General features: G+C 36.7%; 1 protein-coding gene across 4 annotated transcripts in view; it reads right to left on the minus strand.

Annotated features, from left to right (window-relative positions):
- Positions 1 to 12441, minus strand: part of EMCN (endomucin) — a 49202-nt gene extending 36761 nt beyond the window's left edge. For all 4 annotated transcript variants that reach the window (XM_015828317.1, XM_015828315.1, XM_015828308.1 and 1 more), the window contains exon 1: positions 12238 to 12441. In XM_015828317.1, the coding sequence (XP_015683803.1) occupies positions 12238 to 12307 (70 nt within the window). In that variant the 5' untranslated portion in view covers positions 12308 to 12441. The remainder of the gene's footprint in view (positions 1 to 12237) is intronic.
- Positions 12442 to 25470: the final 13029 nt, after the last annotated feature.

Here is a 25470-nt window from a genome sequence, read left to right on the forward strand (position 1 = left end):
AACTGAGGGGCCGAATCGGGGTCGCTGGGTTACGCCAAGAAAGCGCGGCCGACCACGCGGGCGGGGCCAGAGACAACGGCGGGGACGAGTATTGGCCATTGGTTCCACCCATCAGTCAACCACCTCGAGAAGTGAGACCCATTGCAGCGGCCCAAGGACAACCACGCAGAGGGGAGAATACCGAGGCAAGAGCGGAACCAAGTCACACGGTTCCCCGCCGATCAGCGCGAGGGCATCGGCCTCCCACATATCTGAAGGACTATGTAACCACTATTCACCAAGGACAATAGCTAGAACTTTGAGGGGAGGGGTGTTGTGTTCTTTGTATTCCCCCCCCCTTAATCCCCTATGCATATCCTGATCACCCATTAAGGGTGATTGCCCTTCACCATTGATCGCCCATTAAGGGTGATTGCCCTTCTCCATCCGCATACAGTTTCATGCCCGTTGCTGGTTGGCTAACTAGCAACAGGGTCTTGCCAGCCAATGGAATTGTGTGATTACAAGCCAGGGGAATCCCATAAAGAGGGCTCCCCTGGCCCAGAGAGCCAGTCCGGATTTACTTGATGCCTTGCCAATAACCCAAGAGCTGACTGTCACTCGACTCGTGTCTTACTGCCTGCGCGATCTAACAGGTATATAAGCAGTTTTAAAATTTATCTCTGTTGCAGTTCTCTTTTTTTCCAACTAAAAAATGAAGACTCTCTGTATAGCATCTAACAGCCAGCTGTGGGAAATCTGGAGGATGGTGGACACAATATTTATATATTAATTCTAGAGGCCATTCTAGCTATCTTATACAGATGCTTGGGAATGTAAATCCAACTCCTGTTTTAAATAGGACACAGTACAATGGTACTCCACATGCCTTCCAAGAAAATATCCTTTCTTCAGGAGCAATGAGAAAAAATATTGCCTGCAATGGTTACTGCCATTGTATTGTCATTAGTGTGCTGGACAGACCATCAAGAGCTGTTTATATCCCAGAGGGAACAGCAAACAGATTTCTTAAAAGCACAGCAGATCTCAAATTGATCTTCAAGTCCTGCCTTACCATTCCAGAAGATTACAGGTTTTTAATCATGGCATTCTTCACCTGCCCTCATAATTATTTCAACCTCTTACAATGAGTCCTGGCAATGGTTGACCTAGATTCCAATGCATCTATTGTCATTTCCCCAAGGGGACAATTTTTCAGAGCAACACAGGGTTCCTGATCAATGCAGTCATTGTTTGGATAAGTGGACCCAGTACCTGCAGGAAAATGTTAGGAAGAAGAACATGAGAGTTCCTGAGATACAGGAGAGATAATAGAAACTTCCAATGTTATCCAAACATAATTGACCTCCTATAGTATAGAATCCTAAGGAAATAGTTATGGGCACTGGTTAGTTATTATATTTTGCTTTTTTTGCATAGTTGTACAAGACAAAGCACAACTATATAAAAATATACAACATGAGCAGTGGGGAAAACTGCTAGTGAGATTTCATGATGTATGGATTCAAAGGAAAAACAAGCTGCTGGAGGAATTGTGAATCTTTATGTTGCCCTTGTCAGCAACTTCTTAAAGCAGCTGTGTGTGTTGCCTAGGAGTGTGAAGCTGCAATCTAAAGCTGCAGCACAACTCCTGTCCTTGGCTTAAGGGGTCATTAAGGAGTTTGACGCACATCTGGAGATGCCTTAAAGCACAGTTGTCTTATGTATACCATTGACTCCCAAACTCTTTCTGTGAACTGCATACGAAAGAGAAAGCCCAATTAAATACAAAACCTAGATTAAAATTATGCCAAATTAAACATTTGTTCAAAGAAAAGTGTTTTCAGTTTTCAGCCTCTTAAAAGCAGGAGCTGGATTCCACACAAAGAGGGCAGTTACAGAGAAAGCCTGGGCTTACAGCAAGCAAAACCACCGCAACTGTGGGCACTTTCCCAAATGACTTCAGTGGTAGGAGGACATTCATTTACAATGTTAGTTGAAGACATCTTTTGCAGAAGCCAATGGATCTTTTTGCACATCTAATTGTTCCAATATCTAAGGCAGTGGTTCTCAACCTTTTTAATGCCGCGACCCCCAACCGGTCGTAAGTCGAGGACTAAACTGGTCATAAGTCGAGGACTAAACCAGTCGTAAGTCGAGGACTAAACCGGTCGTAAGTCGAGGACTACCCAACCGGTTGTAAGTCGAGGACTTTCCCTGCCCGGGAGCACTGCGCATGTGGGGTTCCGCCCCCTGCGCCGGCCGAGGCGTAGCTGGCAAGCGGCAGAGACGGAGCAGGCCGACCACCAGCTGGCCCAGCTCAAGGGAGGTAAGGCACCCGCCGGAAAAGGGGAAAAAATGGCAGACAGCCTTGCTTGGCGACCCCCATGAAATGGTCGCGACCCATAGGTTGAGAACCGCTGATCTAAGGGGTTGCCACAAAGAAGAGGAGGTCAAGCTATTCTCCAAATAGCAATAGCACTTAGACTTATATACTGTTTCATAGTGCTTCACAGCAATCTCTAAGCAGTTTACAGAGTCAGCATATTGCCCCCAACAATCCGGGTACTCATTTTAGCAACCTCAGTAGGCCTCCCATCAGAAGGATGGAAGGCTGAGTCAACCATGAACCAGTCAGGATCGAGTTTCTGGCAGATTTAGTCTGCAATACTGCATTCTAACCACTGTGTCACCACTGCTCTTAAGCATCTGAAGGTAGGACAAGAAGCAATGGATGGAAATTAATCAAGGAGGGAACCAACCTAGAACTAAGAAGAAATTTCCTGACAGAATAATTAATCAGTGGAACAGATTATGTTATGGGTGCGCCAACAAAGGAGGTTTTAAAGAAGGGATTGGACAACCATTTGTCTGAAATGGTATCAGGTTTCCTGCCTGAGCAAGGGGTTGGACTAGAAAATCTCCAAGGTCCCTTCCAATTCTTATTCTGTTGGCATGATGCTATTTCAGCAACTCAGTTGATGGAAGCAGTTTGGTCTTACTGTGGGAGGCCTCCTAGTGTCTGGATATGGTCTAAATAAGGAAATAAAATTGCTTCCTCTTGCTCTTACTTCTTTTGTTTGCTCAGCTGGCAAGTTGGAAAACCAGATTAGATAAGTGATAATTAACNATGCCCGTTGCTGGTTGGCTAACTAGCAACAGGGTCTTGCCAGCCAATGGAATTGTGTGATTACAAGCCAGGGGAATCCCATAAAAGAGGGCTCCCCTGGCCCAGAGAGCCAGTCCGGATTTACTTTATGCCTTGCCAATAAACCAAGAGCTGACTGTCACTCGACTCGTGTCTTACTGCCTGCGCGATCTAACATTGGTTATGTGCCCCCTCTTTCCACTTGTTATACTTGCCCTTTTTGTTTTCTTCAGTGCAGCTACTGTAAGGAATGGATCCTTTTCTTTTTTCCCTTTTTTCATCTAGCCAAGCTAAGCAAGACTTACCAGGAAATAATTGAGATTATTTGTTTATTAGACAGCATCCAAATAAAAGGAGAACTTTTATATCCCCAAGGGCTGCCATTTTGCACTCCTCACCCTTTAAGGTCACTCTTACAATACATTGCACAAATTTTATTTTTGCATGAGAAGCATTTAATTAATAAAGAAAATAATTAAAACTGAGCAAGAAGTGAGAGCAAATTCACAATGACTCCATTTCAGCACTTCAAAGATTATAAGATAAATAAGGCTTCTATCACTTGCTAGAGCCTGCACATTAAGACACTGTTGTATCAAAGGAAGGGGAGGGCTCCAGAGAAATTGACATTCTGCTTTTTATCAGCTACTAAGAGATTTAAAAAAATCAATTAAAATGTTACTTAGCTGGTTTCCACTTATATATAGAAAGTACATTGACTAAGAAGATCACTAAGTAAAAAAGGAATGAAGCATCATGCTTTCCAGTCCCAACCTGTCCTAACCTGTAGACCAAACAGGAAACATGAACAAATGAGCTAATATTACTTTATTGTAAGGCTGCATTAACAGAATCTCACAAGTCTGAAAGTGCATTTCTCCCACTGTCTCCTTTACAGCTTGAGAAGTTGGGGAGGGTCTCGTCTGAGCCCCTTTCTCTGTCCATTATGCAGCTATGGACCACATCCTCTCTTATTTTTATGAATGTTAACATTTATAATCTTATCTCTTATAAATGCTACCATTTCCTAAACAGCACCTCTTCCCCCCATCTTCTAAAGTCTTTTACACATAACATTACAAAATACAAAACGTCAGAACTTGTCACTTGAAGCTCAGTGAGTCTATGCAGGATTATTATGAAGCTTTGTGATGAAAGAGCTATCATGAAGAAGACCTTAAGACTCTTTCCCAAGGTAAAGTTCACTAGGTCAGTGTGCGGAAGACATGTTACAAAGTTTGAGGTTGCAAATTTGGAAAACATAACAAAAGAATTTTAAAAATTGTGCATGATTGCATTGGAACTTGAGAGAGAGAGAGAAGATTGCTGTCCACTATTCATGACCATGTAAGGACTATGGACACATTCTCTCTCTGAAGAGAAAACTGACTTCTGGATTTCAATTATTGGAGAATTGTTATTGTATTCATGACTTCCTTGTGGTTTTGCACAGATATTCTTCATTCAGGAGCAAAAGTGAAATTTTATGAACCTTTGGTCTAATCCTGTACAATTATTTTGTAAGAGGCAAATAATTATCCTTAGGCTGTTTTGAACTATCAATCCTATAATAAGGCCAGTTAGTGACCATTTACTTCCTAAGCTTCACCATGAGTACATCCTATAATATGAATGTTCTAACCCTTATGATCATGGTCATCCATCAGGGAGCATCAAGATCTGCAACACAGCAGGCAAAGCAGCATGATCAAAGCCCTCCCCTCTTTATACATACAGTGATGGCACACACTTATGCAAATGAATTAGAACTTTGATCATAACACCATGGCCACTATCCTGTAGGTTTTGACAGCACCCTGTAGATACTGCTGTCCATAATCAATAGCCTTCCTTGGTTGTTATTAGAGAGACAGATTGTATCAGCTAAAGGCATGTGTTCTAGAGGTTATTCCTATCTCCCTTTTCAACTGAAATATGCCAATCTAGGTCCATTTCCTTAATTAGTTTTGCTTCCTTGTCTGTCCCTCATTTGAAACTAAAGTAGCATTCTTTTTACCAAAAATATGGCTGTAGCAGAGTTAATATCAAGACCAAGTATTCTTGGACAATTGCAAGAATAATTTCTAAAACTACAGTTGGGATCTTATAACTAAAAAAAGATAAGTGAATGTATGAGAATCCCTCCAGATTTTGGGGGTCATTGTAGAAAATATTAAAACAACAAATAGACTTGGTTTCCAACATCATTCAAGTATTAACACTTCAGCTTGGTAGCCCAAAAGAGGACCTCAGGGGAAACTGTTCTAACAGCTGAGGACTTATTCTTTCTTACTATGAATAACATTTAAGAAGTTAAAATTTTATTAGAATTTAGGAACTGGGAATTAAGGGGAAAGCATCTGTCCTGATCGAGGGATTGCAGATGCTATGTATTTCCATGGAGTGATAAAGATTTTCTGTCAAGAGTTGAATTTTTAAAAAAGAAAGAAAAGAAAGGCCTCTGAGAGAAAAAAGTTAAGCCCTTTGTGGTGGTGGGGAATTTTTTTGTGTGATTCTGTGATTGAAATAGACAAGTGGGGGAAGAGCTAAAATGTGGTTATGATCATGTGATCACAGCCCTGCCCCTTTTTAATGTCCACTAATGCATGTAAAAAAGAAGTGGGATAAAGATCTCATAGACATGCCCTCCATTCATCAACCCATGAATGTCCCTGAAATGGAAAACAAGTATGTTAAAACTTATTTTATACCTTTTCCAAAACTAACCATTAAAAAAAAATACTGTGGAAAGTGTTTTGAAACCAGATTTTAGGAGTGTAATATTGAGATGTTTTGGTGGTTACAAAATAAGAGATCTTGTGAGATAATATCCATTTATAATCAACACAATAATACATTCAACTAACACAGACACAGACACAAATCCCACCACTGAAGTGCTTGCATTGGATGGGTGAAATTTGGGCCATTCGATCATTTTTTATATATATAAAAAAGGACTTCAAAAGATAGGAGGAGGATGACTTCCAGTTCCAGATCACAACGCTGGTGGTCGTGCGGAGAGAGTCATCTCTTCGCCGGCCGATTTCCCTTCACCGGTAGACCCTTAACAGGGTCAAAAGTCACCCTGGAGGGGCGACTACCAATGAGGAGGACTCTCGTCGACTGTGGAAGGGCAGCAGCTCCTTCTGCAGTCTGAGGCAGCTCCTTAGGGCCGATGGAGAAAAGATCGGCCATTAACATGGCTGATCACTTAGCCGCACCAGCCGAACATCAGAAGAACATCTAAGCATAAAAAACCACCGTGGAAGATCCGGGTGAGACCCTTCCTTCCCTCTCTTTACCCTAACTATCTCCCTGTGAAAAGCTTCTGGAATTATTTCCCTGCTTTGAGAGAGCGGCGTCTGTTTACTGGGGAAAATGAGCTCTAGAAACAAAGAAAAAATAATTAATTTTTACTGACTATTTTTATTCTTGGATACTTTGGGGTCCTGAAAAAATCACTACTATGAAACTTTATTACTCTACTCTTTATTACTCTATCTACTTATTAAGCTGTAAAATATTAAATATTCCTTAATTAAATAAGTAAATCTGAATTAGCCTTTGGGGCAAGATCCACTGAGGATGGCTATGAGGGAAACCCTTTACTTTGGCTGCAAATTTCCTTAGGTGTAAATGTAAAAACGGAGAAGATTAAACTCTATGGTTAGCTGGAAAAGGGGTGTGCAGTCCCCTGACTGAAAACCCCTTTTATTCAAAAGGATGCCCAGTCCACCTCCAGTTTAAAGGAACCCCCTTTAAGGGACAGGTCAAAGGTCATTTAAGCTACCTCCTTCTTCTTAATGCCTCCAATTCCTTCATCTTTTTTTGCCCATGAAAGTCAATGGCCCTGTTAACAGGGGGTTTTCTGGAGGCTTTGATTTATCTTACCACAATTTAACTTATCTTTATCTATGGGGGAAGTAATTGTCACCTGGAGGCTTCCTAGCATGGACCAACTTAAGAAGGTCATATCTGAGCTTGAACTTGTTGACCAGCCAGTGTTCGCATTAAGCTTAAGTGCCCATCACCTGCCCCCCCATGAGACTCAGCCTTCTGCTCAGTGCCAAAGACCAGGAAGAAGCAAAATGTGTTTTAGCAAAAAGATGAGCAAAAAAGGGGGTGGGACAGAAGAGAGAGAGAGAGAAGGAGAGGAGAAAGTTCTTGGTAGGCAGTATTTTTATATTTGAGGGGCTGCCATAAAGAAGAGGGGGTCAACTTGTTTTCCAAAGCACCAGAAAACAAGACAAGAAACAATGGATGGAAACTAATCCAGGAGAGAAGCAACCTGGAATTAAGGAGAAACTTCCTAGCAGTGAGAACAATCAACCAGTGGAACAGAAGTTGCCTTCAGAATTTGTGGGCGCTCCATCACTGTAGATTTTTTTTATTAAGAAGAGACTGGACAGCCAATATTGTTTTTTTTTACTTTCCTAACTGGATAAAACTTTATTGGAATCTGGAAAAAAGATTTTTCAGCCTACTGGGGACATCTTGTGGTGAAAGCTGACACTGCAATTGTATTTTCTCTTTGATTTTGAGGCTGGGTTTGATCTTCAAATTATTATAAAAGGGAAAAGATAAAGGATTTGAAACAGCTGGGTGGGAAACTGCCTACTAGAAACTGTGGAGGTGGATATTGGCTGACTGTTAGTAAACATAGCCTCCACTAAGAGACTAAAAGATTATTTCACCACTGAAATAGAGGAATTTTACCCACAGCTTAACTATAAGCTTATATTGGAAAAAATCTTGGAAATTACGGAGCAAATGAACTCTAGGATGAATACCAAAGATGATATTCCAGAACTACAAATTGAACCACAAATTTTAACTGATCAACTTATAGGCCAAGGAATAATAGAGGAGGAACAGATCAACTTCAAAGAGGCCTGTATGCAACAATACACACAATTTAATGAGATGGAGGAACCTCACCCACAACTTAACTATAAACTTATACTGGAATTTTTTTTTGAAGCTACTGAGCAAGTGAATTCCAGAATAAAAGCCCTTGCCCCAAAACTTCAAACTGATTTCCAGACTCCAATTGACTACTCTATAAGTCAAAAAACAACAGAAGAGGAACAAATCAACACAGAAGAGGATATTACACAATCCTACGTACAACTCATTGAGGACTTTGATGACCAAAGAATGACTTTAATTAAAACACCTGTAATGCCAAAAGCAACAGGAACTGATTTGCAAATACGAGGTATTGAAAACTGTGATAACGTGGATAACCAACTAGTAACCAAAACACTGAACAAAATTATTATACTACTCAGACGATACTGGAAGAAGGAGAAGAGAAGTACGACCAGGCTGAATTGTTAATAAACACTCCTAACCAAATACTGAGATTTGATGATATAGAGGCTCTTGTATGGAAACCTGTCTGGCACAAAAAGAAAGCCAGAGTTAGATTCAAAAATGAGACTTAAAATTTTACTTAATGGGTTAAAAAGGCTTTTAGAGACTTTGACTGATTTAATACTAACTGAGATGAATGATTGACTGAATTATAGTTTGGAATTGTAATATAGAAAAGGTTTTATATAAGAAGTTATTAGGATAAGAAATAGAATATATATGTGAAATATAGTAAGAAGGTACCTTTTGGAACAATATGTTTGTTTTAGGTATGATAATTACTTTGATGGGATTTAAATTTTACTTAATGGGTTAACAAGGCTTTTTAGAGATATGGATTGATTTATAGAATATATATTTGAAATAGAGTACGAATGTATTTTTTTTGGAGTAATATTTTTATTTTAGGTATGATAATCACTTTGCAATGGAAGGAGAACAAGAAAATGGATTGTGATAAAGGAAGACATGGCATTAATAAATGAGTTATTAGAATAAGAAATAGAATATATTTGGGAAATGTAAGAATGTAACTGTTGGAATAATATGTTTACTTTAGACATAATTATTATGTTATGAAACAAGGGAATTTAGGGGTACCCGAAGTGTAAATAATATGTTTATTTAAATTGGATTATGGTAACTGTAAGTTAGTAAAGCTTAAAAACAGGATTTGGACTTATATAGGTGAAATGTTACTGATAATTTTTTTTTGATGGATTGAATTCTATTTAGAAATGTATTAATTTGAATATGTTATATTAATTGAGAGAAATAGAGAGGAAATCTTTAAAGAATTAACCTGAGCCATATATGTATGATTTTGTTTTTGGATGATTGATTACCCTATCACCACATTGTTTCCCAAGCACTTTGATGTAAAAACTAAAAAACTAATAAAACTTGTTCAAAAAAAAAAGATAGGAGGAGGATATCCTTGTGGCACTTAAAAAGCTGTGTCTTTGCTCTCCATTACTGCCACTTAATCTTGAGAAAGGACAAGTTTAAGGAATTGCTAAAAGGTTATAATTGCTAAAAGGTGTTCTTTTGTGCTCCAAAGTATCCTTTTACCTTAAATACAAAGTGTTGCATAGCAGTCTTAATGACTATAGGCCAAATACTGTATATGTGATATTGCTATGATATTTTGCATATGGATATTGATTTGCAAATTTGGTGCTAGCTATATTATGGCTAAATACATTGGTAATGTAACATTATTTACAAAAAAATGGCTGTACATTATGCCATAACACATCTCCATTCATATATTGCCAGTGCACCCAGAAAATAGATGAATATATAAAGGGTACATATACATATATATATTCTTCATAGCTTTCAATGGCTGTTTCATTCTTTAAGTTACTTTCTAAGGAATGATGTTTTGCAAGGAACTCTACAAGCTAATTTTTTACAAAATCAATTTAATGGCCTAAGTGGCCAATTCCAATTCTATGATTACATTGTGTGTATCTACCATATTGCACATTGTTTTAAATTTCTTTCTGTGAAGGTTGTTTAGAGTGTGTATGGGTGCAGACATGGTACATGTCTCTAACTCTTTCACAGCACTTCCATTTTTTCCTTCTGTAGCTGCCCTCTGACTCACTGCCTTAGTATATATCACATACTAGGCGGTCTATAAGACTTTTGAGACTCCAGGAGACAGAACATCTAACTCAGCCCCCTCCATCAATTCATCCTACGTCAATGGATTTCCCCCCCTTTTTTGAGCATGTATTGTCACTTAGACCATTAAAGCCAACCCATTGCTCCAAGTAGGAATCCGAATTAAAGCATGACTATCCAGCCATTATCATATCCAGTGAAGGAGTTTTTATCTCCTCATTATGTACTGCTGAACTGCTCTTCCTGTTCATAACCCTCAACAGGAATCTGTCTTCCTGTAACTTAAATCCTTGATTCCATATCCTGCATTCTGTCATGCTAGAAAACTTTAGTTAGTAACTAATAAAAGGAGTGTGGGGAGGAATCCAGAGTTCAAAAAAAAGAGAGAGTTTATTATCTTGAATAAAATAGTATTTATTCATCTGCTCAGTTTGTCCTGAGCAATATATACATGCACCCACACATTTTTGCTCGTATGAATACATTTTTTGTATTGTCCCTTGTTCAACCCTTTTTATTTTGCTGTATCAATAGTAATGTTTCTCCATGTTAAGTGAGTTAATGCACATGTATGTATGTCAGACAAAATATATTAAGGATTTTTAGACCTCAGCACTGAAAAATACAAGAGAATTTTGAGCTGTAAACAGAATTTTCAGTGAGAACTCTGTTAATTCCAGTCTTCTCTTTTGCAACAAAAGGAAGTGATTTTAATTCAGTACCTAGGATTGCATAATTAGTTAACCACAAGGGTCCTGATAGTTACTAGCCATTTAGTCAATTGATCTATTCCTGCATCTGTGAAAGGATAAAAGGATACTATGCACCTACTTAGAAGACACAACTAGAATAAACAACAATAACACAATTTTCTTTCTTACTAAATGAAACTTCTTTCCTTGGGTTCTTTCAGAACATTTGGAAAGGAGTAGTACTAGTTGCTTTCTGATTATTGTTTTGAATTACTTTCTTGATAAATGAGCAGCCCTTTAAAGATTACTACAGAGTACATCAATGCTGGAATCCATAATAAATATTAAGAAATGAATTCTTAATTTCTCCAGTCCCAGTTGCATCATGTTCCCAAACCACAGTGTTCTATTCTTGCCAAGACATTGCTTTATTCCCCACTCATTCTTCTTACTAGAATAAAATTAGAAATAACAAATAGAAAATGGCCGCACCATAATAGCATATTTATTTTTCTGGCACTGAGTTCATTAAATACAATGGGATTTGCACCAAAGGAATATCCTAATGCAATTCTATGGTTGTTTTCTGCAAAGTAAATCCTTGTGGTTAAAGGAGTTTCTTTCCAATAACTGTGCATGGAAAACAACCTACTTCTTTAAATGCAATATTTATAAGGTAAATACGGTAGTTAATTTTTAGCAGGATTGTGATATTTTATTGCTCAGCTCCATCCAGCCACCCCAACTCTGCTCCGAATTAAGGGATTACAAGGTTGTAAAAGGGAGTTTAAATTGAGTTTGTGACATTTTATCACAGGTGGGGAATTCTTCTAAAAATCATTTTGGATGCCTATATGACAATACAAATATTATCATTTCAATGCATGATGTTACTGCAGCCACACCAGAAGCAGTTATATGATGAGCTTTCTTGATATCATATTATAATATCTATACCATTGCAATTCTATGGCTCCATATCATGGTGAATTTATTATGGTTTTATCTTAATTTAATATATTATCTCCTATATAGCATTGTGCTCCTATGTTGCATTATATTATTTAAACTAAATTTGTATCAGTGATTGCAAGGCCTCTGTAGATGTCATACTTTAAATAAATAAATTATAATAATTTGTTTACAAGGAGCTAGTCCTCTAGAAAAGTTTATTGATAAGATATGAGAGACAGATCTTTTTACTTGTTAGTTTTAGAAAGAACTATGTACCGGTATTTTCTTTCATTGTAGATGCACAGTTTCTGAGACCCCAGAAAATATTACTGCAATCTACTGCAAAATATTACCGCAATCTGGTGACAAAATGGCAACATAACAGGCTGCCCTTTTACTAGCTCCACTGCTCTGAGAAAGCTAAAAGGGTGGCAAAGAAATCTGAGGCCTTACCCTCCTCACAGAAGAAGCCAGACAAAGCCAGGGAAAGGAGGACAGTGGTCCACAGCTTCCCAGCCATCATTCAGGGTGCTCCAGACGTCTTCTTACAAAGGCCGCAGCAGGACAAAACTCTCACACACAACCTGGTTCTAATTAGCCAGTGGGAAAGATTTGTAGCAAAGAGAAAGAGGGAGTAAGGCCAGCTGTGGAGAGCCACTGCCCATCCTGCTTATTTGGGGGACCTTGATAAAGAACAGGAGGAAACACGACAGCCTCCCTCCGGGAATTCAGCATGGAGGAGATTTATTGTTTCAGCCAGTTCACAGGAACTCCTTCTGCTTTGGCAGGCGTCAGTGTTTTTGTTGCTCCATTATTTTGTTCTTTAGCTGCAGAGGTCAGGAAAGGTTGCTTAAAGGAACGGATCTCCCTTTAGAAGAGGTCACTTTGATAATGTTGAAAATGTATTTTAAAAGGCATTTGGAATAAATCCACTCACACTTAATGATGGCCATACTTAAAGCAGGATGAACGCTTCTATTACTATAAGAAATACGCTCTCCAAACTTTTAGAAGAATGTTTGATGAACAGTTCCAATTAGGGAAAGGCTTGTATTATGCAATGTGGGCTACCATTTTTTAAATTCTACCTGAATACATGCTATTTCCAAGAATGGTTGAAGCTGAGGCAGAATGAGTCAGTTTCCTCAGACAGCATACCTTGGGAAATTAACAGTGAATATACTGCTTGCTTTGCATATTGAAGATTAAATTTCCATGTCAGTCAACTTCTGTATTTAGAATATTTGAGAGTAGAAGAGGAAATGCTTCTTATATATTACCTAAGACCAGTGCTTTTTTTGTAATAATTAAAAAAAGGTGCCGGAACTCACACACTTCATACAACCCACCTTGCCTACCCTACAAGGTTCCATCCAAAAAAGGTGCCAGAACTCCGTTCTGGGCGTTCTATGAGAAAAAAAGCCCTGACTAAGACCATGAAATCTCTTAGTCTGGTTTTACTGAGTTGTGACTTTCTGTCCTGTTTTTCAGCTGAATGCCCTCGATGTTGATACACTTAAGTTTCAGTTGTGTGGGTTAAGTTTTATCAAGTCTATTATTAATTTCAAATACTGATTTTGTACATTAATTGTTTCCTGGGATTTAAATGTAAAGGTGAGATACATATGGATATTTTCAAATTAAACACAAATGAAAATTAAACTCAGTGAGGATTTTCAAGTGAACATGCAGTACTATTGTATGCATATTGGGGGAGGACAGCATTCCTCCAAAATAAAATATCGCCACCTTTGTTTAAAACAATATCATAATTTATGGTAGGAATGAAAGAAGTGAAGTCCAGGATTTAAAAAGTTCAATATCTTTTTTAGTTTTGGAGAGGTTTATTGTGTAAGTTGGTATTTGGCTTTGTAGTGACTTAAGGCACCTATTTTACCCCCCAAATCTGAAACCCATCCAAAAATGAGTGCTGGCTCTACTCATATCAACGTGTTGCATTAAATTTGGTATATTATCAAGGTGACAAAAATTCTATACTTCTAGTTTGTGGCATTCAAATGGTACCAAAGCCTCAACAGGAGCATCTTCCTATGTCCATTTCATGGTGTAGACTAGATGATAAAAATAGGCCCAGGCCATAAACATTTATGGCAATGTTTCTCAACCTTGGTGACTTTAAGATGGATGGACTTTAATTCCCACAATTCCCCAGCCAACATGGCTGGCTGGGGAATTCTGGGAGTTGAAGTCTACCCATCTTAAAGTCATCAAGGTTGGGAAACACTGATTTATGGCATTAAAGCCATGTTACTATACTTGAAATTTAGCGAACATTTCCACTGAAATTGAGGCATTTTGTGAGAAACTATGTCAGACAAAGGCCCCTACTACATGTCAATGAGTTCCACATTGTATTCCAGACTAATTAAAAGGGAAACAGTGAATCAATTTCCTCAACATGTTGCTGTTGTTGTTTTTTAAACGCAAATATTTATAATTTTTTTTACTGGAAGCAAAAATATAAGCCATATGTAAGGCTTCATTTTCCAAAAGAATGCAAACTCACTTCTTGTAGCACTAATTACATCTTGATCCAAATTTTATGTTAGGTAAAATCAACAATGAAAATGAAGAGAGAAGCTGAAGTTGGACAAGAACAAGTAATCATTCAGTATCTGCCAAAAAATATGTTTCAGCCTTTGTAATTATGAAATAATTTGTGTAGCAATATTGTAGCATCTGGGTAAAGCAGGTATCCTAAAATTATTATTAGCATCATAATCAAAGACAGTTAATATCACATGCCATTAGTTATATCAAAGGTGAGATGATCAACGTGACTTTTATAGATGGAAGCAATTATTTAATAAGAAGCAAAAACACATATAATTATCATTGGACCAGGAATAGATACCCAAGTGCCTTCCAGATATTTTGGACTATATTTCCATAAATTCTGACTATTACCTATGCTAACTAAGCTTACTGGATATGTTGTCTAGAAGACTTTGAGATGTTGATTCCTACCCCTACTTTAGTAGGGAGAGGTGTTTTTGGTTTCTGAGGTGGAAAGGAAGGAATGAAACTAATAACTGATAATTAAACACATAAGATTTTATTCAAATCATGGATTATGGCTAAATTGTTTTTATTCTTCAAACTGTAAGATCAGCCCTTCTGGAGAACCTCATGAGGTGGAAAACTGGACTAAGCTATGTGCAGATATTAACACTGAATCTATGAACACTGCCCCTTTAAGCTGCTTCTGCTTATTATACTCATGTGGGCATGATTCTAGACTCATATAAGAAAGTCCTGTCTGGATTAAGATACCTAGCAACAGCTCACAAGGTAGTTAACCAACAGAGCAGGTAACCATGTGTTCTCTTTGGATGCTGCTGTGCCTTCCCATTTTTCTTCTCCTGGACAGCAATTGATAATTGCTTTTATTCATGTGGTGGATCTTACTGGACACAAAGACACACACTTAAAAGTTTCTCTCTCTCTCATCCCTCTCTCTATGTCTCTCTCTCTCTCTCTCTCTCTCTGTGTCTTCTAGAATTGTCTTTAGTAGAAATGCTGTAATAGCACAATGGTTTTAACACTTGTCTTGACAATATAAGGTTCCTGGCATTGAGCAGAGAGTGATTAGAACAATAATGAAATGGTGCACTGTTGGACTTATTTTTAAAAATCTGAGGGGAAAAATATCAAATTCAGAGAAAGAAAAATGACATTAAAAAAAACAGTGTTTAAGCAGCAATCTTTTTATCTGCAAGCCAAGTTAGCTGTAGAAGTCATTAGAAACCATGGTAACAGTTGACTCAGTTGCAGAGGAATTCCTGCCTCTGAAGTAGCCAAAGAACTGTTGGAGTTAGCTTGCAGCAAAGTAAAATACAGAAGCCAAAATGGACAGGAGAGCTCAAGCAACATAAGGGAAAAAGAAAAACAACAGCCAAAAATATGTCTAGAGGTCATATTTGATGCAGGGTGAATACAGAGTGATGATGTATGTTCCTGCCCTTCAAAAATGGTTGCTAGCACATTCTAGTGAAGAGTCAGTTGGGAAGTATGATTAAACCCAATGAAATGAAAAGAAACTAGTAAAAGTGAAAGAAAAATTAATGAATGTTTGCAGATATTATGAGAGCAAATATATGAAGCTGGGTCAAAGATGTCTTTCTGCTTATGTTGAAATCTAATAAATTTTAGTTATAAATTTTATAAACTTCTTGAAGATAATTTCAGTTTGTTATGAGAGTTAATATCTGAGACTAGTGGTTTGTTTTTCTTTGCTTGAACGAAAAAGTCACCTGCTATTTATTGCAGATGTTTGGCCTAGGTTTGTGGCTCTGTGGTATCTTATTATTCAAAAATGATGTTTTGGTGGTCCAGGGAGAGTCTGTCCTGCATGTTTATTAAATTAATTGAGTATACACGTCTATATTAGGGAGCAGAATTTACCAGGAAATGTGGCTAGAGGGTCAAAAATGTCCAGGTCAAGTTTCTGTCATGGCATAATGACTGATCAGTATCTTAAAATAAATTACAATTTCCTCATAGTTGCTGTTGCTAATTGTGTGTATCAGTTGACATTTTCCTTTATTTTAAATGACATACCAAATTTAGATTGATAATGATTTGCACTAGCTTTCTAACACTAAATTTTTGCATCACCAAATCAGTTCCATGTTTAACTTGCCAATCTCTTCAAGAAAATAATAATAATTTAATTCTTATCCTTTGTATTTTGATATGTTATAGTTGGGCAGCCATCTTGGCTAAAATGAACTTGGGTAATTTGTGATTCAGAGTCTTTGAGAAATCACTCATTATTTTTATATTCTGTGTGAATGAAGCAATCTTGTTTCCATGTCACACACTTATTTGAATGCTGGAATTGTATTGTGTGAACTCAACCAATGGGAAGCAATGTGCAAAATCTTGCCTTCTGGTAGCATCACAAACCCTTTAAATTGCTGGAACGATTGACTACTTTCCATAAATACAGTTTTTTGTATCAGTTGTTTTTTGCTTTTGTTCCTTTTTTTTTTTTGCTGTTTAGTTCAGATTCTTTAAATTATTTAAAGTACTTAATGAGCAAGTTATTACAAAGTGAGGCTTGTCTTTTAAAAATCTCTATCATGGTTCTGGGCAAAATAGCTTAATGCTTTTGTCTCCTGGTGGTCAAACTCACAGAAAATCACTGCCCTGCAGTCTATTAGCAAGAAACAGCTGTACGGAGTACAAGTGGGCTATCTCCTGGCCTCTCCTTTTCTGGAAAAGTTCCAAAGGACTAGCCTATTCATTGGTTCCTTAGTCTTTGCCACAGTTGTTGGCTCCACTTTCACAAAGCTGTCTTCAGTTCATCATTCTTCTCCCTGAACTCCCAGAGTGTTTTTTTATTTATTTCAGGCACAGGTAGTTTTTAACTTATAATCATTTAATGATGGCTTGAACGTATGATCAGTTGGCCTCTGACAATCAAAATCAATTAAGCAATTCACTTAATAACCATCTGATTGCTTAATAACTACAGTAAAAATGATCATAAAAACAAATCTGGTCACATGATGTCTTGCTTAACAACTGCATAGCTTAACAATCAAAATTCTGATTGCAATTGTGGTCATCAGTTGACAACTACCTGTAATAATGATAAATGTTAATATATTCTCTATTCCAAATTATTTTCAGCTACCCCTGTAGCTGCTGTTATTTGCATTTTTTTAAAAAAATACTTCTTACACACAGGGACACATCAAATTTACAGTATTTGGATTGTATGAACTGAAAATCTCTATCCTCTCTTCATCAGACAGAGAGGGAAAAGGGCCCCTTCTTATGGAATTTTAGGGGGTTTATTCATTATTTTCCATTTCTAATCATCCTATTTTTTTCCAGAGTTTCTTCTATGTAGCTTCTGTTCAGAAAAAAGTCCATTAAGAAGTAATATGAACTAATTCACTAATTCACCTTTACTGGATCTCTAAGAATTAGCTGAAAGTTGGGATAAGAGACAACTGGAGTATTTAGAAGTGAGGGGTTAAAAATCAAGATGGTGATTGAACTGCAACCTTTTTATGTATGTAAAGAGGAGTAGGATTTTGATCACATGGTCACAACCACTATTTTAACTTTTTGTCTCCCCCATCTCCTTTGAGCTGGAGAGACACAATTTTCAATTTCTTACAGATTGTTAATATTTGAGCTGATTCTAGTAATCACTAAGGGTTCTCTGCACCAGGTTACTAGCTACACAGCTTAACCCCAAATATATAATAATGGCTAAAATATTTTCAGAGTTAAAAAAAATATTCCACCAACTCCTACTTTGGCAACTTGGTGAACGGTGTCTCTTTTTCTTTGCATATTTTACCACTTCCGTTGCCAGAATTTCCACTTTCCAGTTTATATCAGACATATAAAGCAGAATGAAATACTTTCCACCACACAGAAAGCTATCAATTGTTACAGAAAAATAACCAGCTGAAAATCAAGTATTCAAAATGATTTGCTGAAAGCCAATATTTTAAATTACCCATGGAAAGGTTGTGTATATACATGATTTTTCATACATATACATTTCTGGTAATTTATTACAGTGTTGGGCATTTCTTCATAATGGTATGTTCCAGCATGCATTCATCTATTTTTGGAGAAATTCCAGCTACTGGGGTTAGAAGAATATTTTTAAATTTCAGGTATAGGGTAAAATAAAATGCCCCCAAACAAAAAATAGATAGTAATTTCATTTGAAAGTGGGAATTGATCTGTTCCTGGTTATTTTTTTCGATCTATGCATTAAATTATTTACATTATCAAATATATCAGTGGAAATATTTATATCAACACCACATTTGTCTTTTTTTTCCTTTTTGAAATGAGAATATATTTTGAGGCAAAATGTTCTTAGAAAATAATGTTTTAGATTAATATTGACCTAATCCAGTTTGCCCCCACCTGGTTCCATCCAAATCTGTTGGACTTTAATTTTAATGCTAACTGAGATAAAAGAAAAACCTGAATTAGTTGAGTCTTCATTTATAGAAGACCAAGGACTCCCCATTTTAAAAACAAAAGTTGGTGGTAACAATCACCTATTCTTATTATCTTGTTATCATCTTCTTCCTCCTATTCTTCCCTACCACTGGGTACCAGTACTCTTGTATTCTTAGAAAGTATGTTGTCTATGAGTGTTGGTGATACTGGTTAGTATACCAACTGATTGGTATATCCTATTAAAGCATCTATTTTCCAGTCTGGCCTTACATAGTCCCTTTCCTCTCTTCTTCTTTCTTTATTGATATACCAGCTGGTATATCCTATTAAAGCAAATAATGTTTTGTAGTCTGGCCTGTATTGATTCCTATTTTCTCTCCTATTTTCATCTTTCTTTATCAGTCCAGGATGGGTAAGGAAGCAGAGAAATAAACAACTTAAGGACCTACTAAAGGTGAGTCAGACAGAACATCCTATGACCAAAGTGGAGGAAGAATTTGAAATATGGGAAGGATTTTTTAAACTAGTTAACTTCCAGCTGGTTCAAAATGGACCACAAAGAGCTTAAGGCTACTGAGCAGAAAATTATTAAGACACCAGAGAGCATGGAGCCATCCAGTCAACATTTCTAAGAGTTGTATCCTAGCATCACTACATCACTAATGTGTCACTGTGGCCTGGAATCTAAGATATGCTTTCTTGAAGCCCAGGTGTGAATTTGCCATTTGCCTAAATGTTTATGTGTAACCCCTAAGTAAGTTCACGATATAATTAATTATTTGATGCTTTCTTAATTTGGGGGGGACTTTGTCCTATGATTTATTATTTAACAATAGTATTTATTTGTATTTAAGATATAATTTTATTTTAAGAAGATTGTATTTTAAGAAGACTTTTTTCAGTCGTTTACAGAATTGAAGTCCCACCTCTTTTTAATATGTACCACAAGCATCCAAGCAAGTTAAAAAAAGAGAGCAGATCTTCAATCATATGGCCCTGCTCACTGTCTTGACTTTTTGATCCATCTTGCAGAAGTCCTTGCCTTTTTCATCTTAATCTGTCTGACCATTACAAGCTAAAAATACATTTAATATATCTAGGTTAATATTAAAGCCCTATCTTGTTACCTATTGTCCTCATCAGCTGCTGTTTCTGATGAGTTAAATGATTTGTGTGGTTAGTGAATACAATAAGTTTTAGATGGAATGAATGAGACTGCAGTCACACCCACCAGATTTTTACATCATTTCCAAAATAGATGATTGATTATTTACTCCTAGCCAATGGTTCCTCTATTTGAGCATGTAGTTCAACTCTAAGAACACAGTTTATGGCAAATCAGTATGAGTGGTGAGCAGAGCTGTTTTGCTTATGATGGCAACATTGGAGGTTGAGTAGGTTTAATTACATCAACATGCAATAACCATAGCTGCTGTGAACTTGGCCTTGTTTTGACAGAGAGACAACTGCACATATTCTGCAATATGTGACAATTCTTTTTAGTGCATTTTTACCTCTGGGTATTTTCTGATTTGAAAGTTGGATAATTCAATCCATTCAGGTGAATTTAATAATCATATATTATAGAACTGAGGACTTTTCTATAATAGCTTCCCTTACAGATTATATTAAGCTTATGAGTTCACAAAAAATGAATGCCATAACGAGAGTTTTAATGCAGATGAAAAGCTAAGATGGCAAATAAGTGACTTGATGTTAATTGAATTAACTGAGTCACCTATTCTATTTTCCTGTTGCAATAAATATTTAAAATAATTGAAATAAAGGTAGGGCCAACTACCCATCACTATGTAACTGGGATATAGCCATACATTTATAAGACTACAATTATATAGGCCTATACTTAAATACATTTATATGTGCTGGCTGCCCTTCAGTGTTTTTTTTTATTATGCTGGTTTATTTTTTATTTATAAATGAAACAAATGTCTGTCTGCTGGAAGCTTCAATGTTTTTTTTAATTAACTGCTTCCTTCTGTTTTTCTTTTCTTTTCCTTTTGTTGAATTGTTATTCTACTAGGGCAGGAGTATAAAACCCATTCTTTTATGTGACAGAAATGAACTCCCTAAAAGTGGCCAGAACAAAAAGTTGCCTCCAGAAGTAGTGAATGCTCCAACACTGGAGGTTTTTAAGAAGAGATTGGACAACCATTTGTCTGAAATGATATGGGGTTTCCTGCTTGAGTAGGGGGTTGGACTAGAAGACCTCCAAGGTCCCTTCCAACTCTGTTATTCTGTTAAGAAGCCCTCTGGAGACTGCACCCATGTGGGGTTCATGTAGTACAGCAATTCCCAACCTTTTCTATACCCCACACCCCTAGAATGCTTCTGATATATTCTTGCACCCCTTACAAAAGTTTGAAATAACGGCAATGGATTATGTACACACACTATAATTTTGAAACTTCTAAACCCAAGCTTTCACACCCCCTGGAATACTGTCTCGCACCCCCGGTTAGGAACCCCTGATGTAGTACAAGGGTCATATTTAAGTTCCTCTATATTGTATTAACTGCCTTGAAATCTTGCACAGAATGAATAAAATTACCAAAATAAAAGAGACCCATAATAATAGTAATAAAGACAAAAATGTCTGGATAACGTATTGACAAAATGAATCAACAGCAGTTGCCTGGATTAAATATCTTCTTTGCATTCAAATAATATTTTATAATATTATGTACAGTATGTAGTATACAAAACAACAGTAGAAGGAAATTGAGCATACTTTATTGGTTGTAGTACTATCTATTAGATGATGGGAAATCCTTTGAACATGCTTTGCAATAAATAGGAACATGTACAAAGCACCTCTCTTTGAATCAAGAAAGCAACCTCATCTCTTTCCCTGTTTCTGCAGCTGCTTCAGAAGCCACTCATAGTCACTCATTTTCCTTCACATCGTATGTGAAGACATTCAGGAATAGTTCCCAGAGCAGCTGTGCAAACTTGAAAAAAATAAATAAAGAAGCAGCTGCTTTCCTGATTCAGAGAGAGTAGCTTTCTATGACCTTCCATGTGTTGCAGTGCATCTTCTTATAGGATTCACAGAGCCCTAGTCAATGCATTATCCTCTTTCTAAATAATATTGCATGCATTTCTCTGAGAATTGTGGATCCTATTGCAAGGAAATTCTTGTTCCCCTGAATGATGTAGCTTGGAAACGAAAGTGTTCCAGTGAGTCATTCATCCATCTCATGACCAAAAACAGGAAGAATAACACATTCCTTTAATAGCAGGAGGAGTGGGAATCCCAGTGATTATGAGTCTTTGTGTTCCAACTTGATCTCTGGCCAGTGTCAGTACTTGTGGCTGCTGTGAAAATATGATCTGCTAATCCTGTCTGTCTCTTTTAAACCCCTATTGTTCACTTCTAGAAAAAGACAAAACATCTGCAAGCCAGTAGCAAACTTCATGCACAACCTAGTCGAGATTAAATGTATTTTAAGTGCTAATGATCCAGCCTGGTGATGCTATAGAACTTCAGGCTTAATAAATAAACTTCCTAATAGATGAGACAATAGATAAAACAAATTAGTAGTTAGGACTTGAGCCCAAGTAAACAATTGAAAAAGGTCTGCTGAAGCATAATATGCAAGATCCAAAAGCTTGTATACTAAAGCATTCTGTGTTCTTTACAAATTTGTTCAAATGTCAGAGTTCCAGAGTTCCAGAATGAGAAACACAGACAATGCTACAATATCCTGTCTCTCTTTTTTGCAGAATTGGAATTCAATGGATTTCTTTGTCTAAACACAGAGGTTCTATATAGAAATAATCAATCAGTTAATTTAGTACCCTAAAGTGGGGTGTTGCCCCAAAGAAGTAAAGCTGTTTCCTCTCAATTGGAACTATACTTTATAGTCACATATTTTTTTAGAAAGGTCATTTTAGGAAGTAGAGATACTCCTTCTTTAAATCTCCTCCATCTATAGAAAAGCAACAATTCTTGAAATACTGTCAATAACAATAATAATAATAAATCTTGGTACTTTAGGCCTTAATTATGATGCCTATGTGAGAATAATAACATAGTATTTGCTCCAAAGTTATAAATTCCATCATATGAAGCATGAATCACAATTTAATCCTGTATGTGTCAATTCAGCAGTTAGTCTCATTAAATTTAAGGGGACCTAGTCCTATGGAGGTTTGTAGGGATGAGATTTTGGTCTAGGTGTGGGAAATCTAGGATCAAATCCCCATATACATTTGAAACCCAGTTATCTTTCAGCAGCTATCTATCAAAAATATGTTGTGTGTCTGAAAGGAAGGAAGAAGAAGAATCTGCAGTAGTTATTGCCAAACTGCTTTGGAATTTTGGAATATGTGCTCCCCCAAAAATCTGTAGGTTATTTGGAGGCAATGTAGCAAATAAAATGTAATAAATACTAGCTACAAGTGGCATCCATAATAAGTCAAGAAAATGTCAAAGGCCAACTGATGTGCTATGACTTCACTGCATAACTGACATAATTATAGACAATATGTAAACGGCCAGTTGCATGATGAAATGACACACGTGTCATTTATCAGCCTTGCAGATGCTAGTTCTATATCAGTACTATATTTCTCTTTCTAATATTTATCATTTCTACTAGGAACGCAGCATTGTTTCTAATGGATTTCAGAACCTCACACTTGCTTCCAGTTGGATGGTGAGAGACAATTTCTCAGCAAGCAGGAAATTTGACTGGGAGAGTTGGAAAGTGATTAAAAGCTTTTTTTAAAAAAATCTAATTAATAAAACCTTTTTTCTTTCTTTCAGTGATTAACTTGTATTGCTTTGTCTGCATATGCCACCATTTTGTAAATGAGAGAGAGAGAGAGAGAGAGAGGAACCTCAGTGATTTCAGATAACTCAAGGAAAATAAGATATGGGAATGTTGGATAAACATGAAGACTTTGAATAGCAACCCAGATTTGAGTCGAATGCTAAACAAAATCAAATCTCACACAAAAATGGTCAAATAGCCCAGAAATGAAACGAAGCATTAACCTCCCACAATCAAAGAATGGACTGAAAGGGTGATGGAACTGATGGAGAAGGTGAAGCTGACTGCATTAATTAGGGACAAGAATTGTAAATAGATTCTAATTAATTATTTGTAAACCACTTCTGGACTTTCTTTGTGAAAGAGAAAAAAAATGAAAATTTGGGTTTTGACAATTAAGTGGGTTATCATTATAGAAATGGCTAGTGGCTAGTATTTGGCATAACTAAAAAGTTGATATTATAACTCCATTATGTATCTTTCTGCACTGAAAAAAGTTAGAAGTCACTGCTTTTTAAAAATGTCTATTTCCCCTTTCCCTCACTTTATCCCCTCTATTCCCTTTCCTTTCCAGTTTTCCATTGCCTTTATTTATATTTGTATTTTACATTAAGAAAAAACCCTCTATTAAAATACAGTGCATTCAGAAAATATTCCCACCTCCTTCATTTTTATCAATTTTGTTATGCTGCAGCCTGACTCTACAGTTGTTGAAATTCATTTTTTTTCTCATTAATCTATTCTCGATACCCCATAATGACAAAGTGAAATTTTTTTTTAGAAATGTCTATAAATTTATTAAATTTGCAGAAATTTCATTCAGTCAGAGTGATTATCAAGTTCTTGGCCACCTCTCTGGCTAAGGTCCTTCTTCCTTGATTACTCAGTTTGACCGGATGATCAGCTCTTGGAAGAGTCCTGGTTGTGCCAAACTTCTTCCATTTGAGATTTATGGAGGCTTAGAGGCCTTCAGCCCAGCAGAAATTTTATTGTAGTTTTCACCAGATCATTGCCTTCCAATAATCCTGTCTCTGAGCATTGCAGGCAGTTCCTTTGACCTCATGGCTTTTGCTCTGCTATAATATGCATTGTCAGCTGTGAGGCCTTTTATAGAGAGGTGTGTGCCTTTCCAAATCATGTCCAATCAAGGCGGACCACAGGTGGACTCCAGTCAAGGTGTAGAAACATGTCAGAAACGATCAAGAGAAATGGGAGGCACCAGAGCTAAATTTCAAGTGTTGGTCTGAATACTTATACCAATGTGATATTTCTTTTTAATAAATTTACATTTATTAAATTCTGTTTTCACTTTGTCATTAGGGGGTACTGAGTATAGATTAATGAGGAAAAAAAATGAATGTCGACAACTGTAGAATTAGGCCGCAGCATAACAAAATTGACGAAAGTGAACAGGGTCTGAATACTTTCTGAATGCACTATATATTGTGCATATTAAAAAACGGTAAAATAGCAATTATTTTCAGCCACTATATGGATGAGAGATTTAAAAACAGAGTTTCAGGTCTACCAAAAAATGCTGGAGGGCTTTTCAAAGCTTTTGATTTTGCTCATCAGTTATGAAGTAGAGAAAATTGTAAAACATTTATGAAAACAGTCAGGAATGCTCAGGACACAGACCTTCCTCTGATTTACATGTTTTCTTTATCCCAACCAACTGACATCATTTCTAGTTTCTTGAACATTCAGTTGCATACATTTGTCAGGAGATAGATATAGATATAGGTGATATAGGTATAGGTATAATAGATAGATGATATTGATATTTAGATATAGATCATATAGATATAGAATAGATATATAGATGATACAGAGATAGAGAGACAGAGATAGATACAGATGGAAATAGATGGATACAAGTTCAAGAGTGGAACCATCTCCTCTGTATGGATGACATCAAGCTGTATGC

Source organism: Protobothrops mucrosquamatus, unplaced genomic scaffold (assembly GCF_001527695.2).
Source record: "Protobothrops mucrosquamatus isolate PMUCROS unplaced genomic scaffold, P.Mucros_1.0 scaffold_224, whole genome shotgun sequence".
Classification (NCBI taxonomy): domain Eukaryota; kingdom Metazoa; phylum Chordata; class Lepidosauria; order Squamata; family Viperidae; genus Protobothrops; species Protobothrops mucrosquamatus.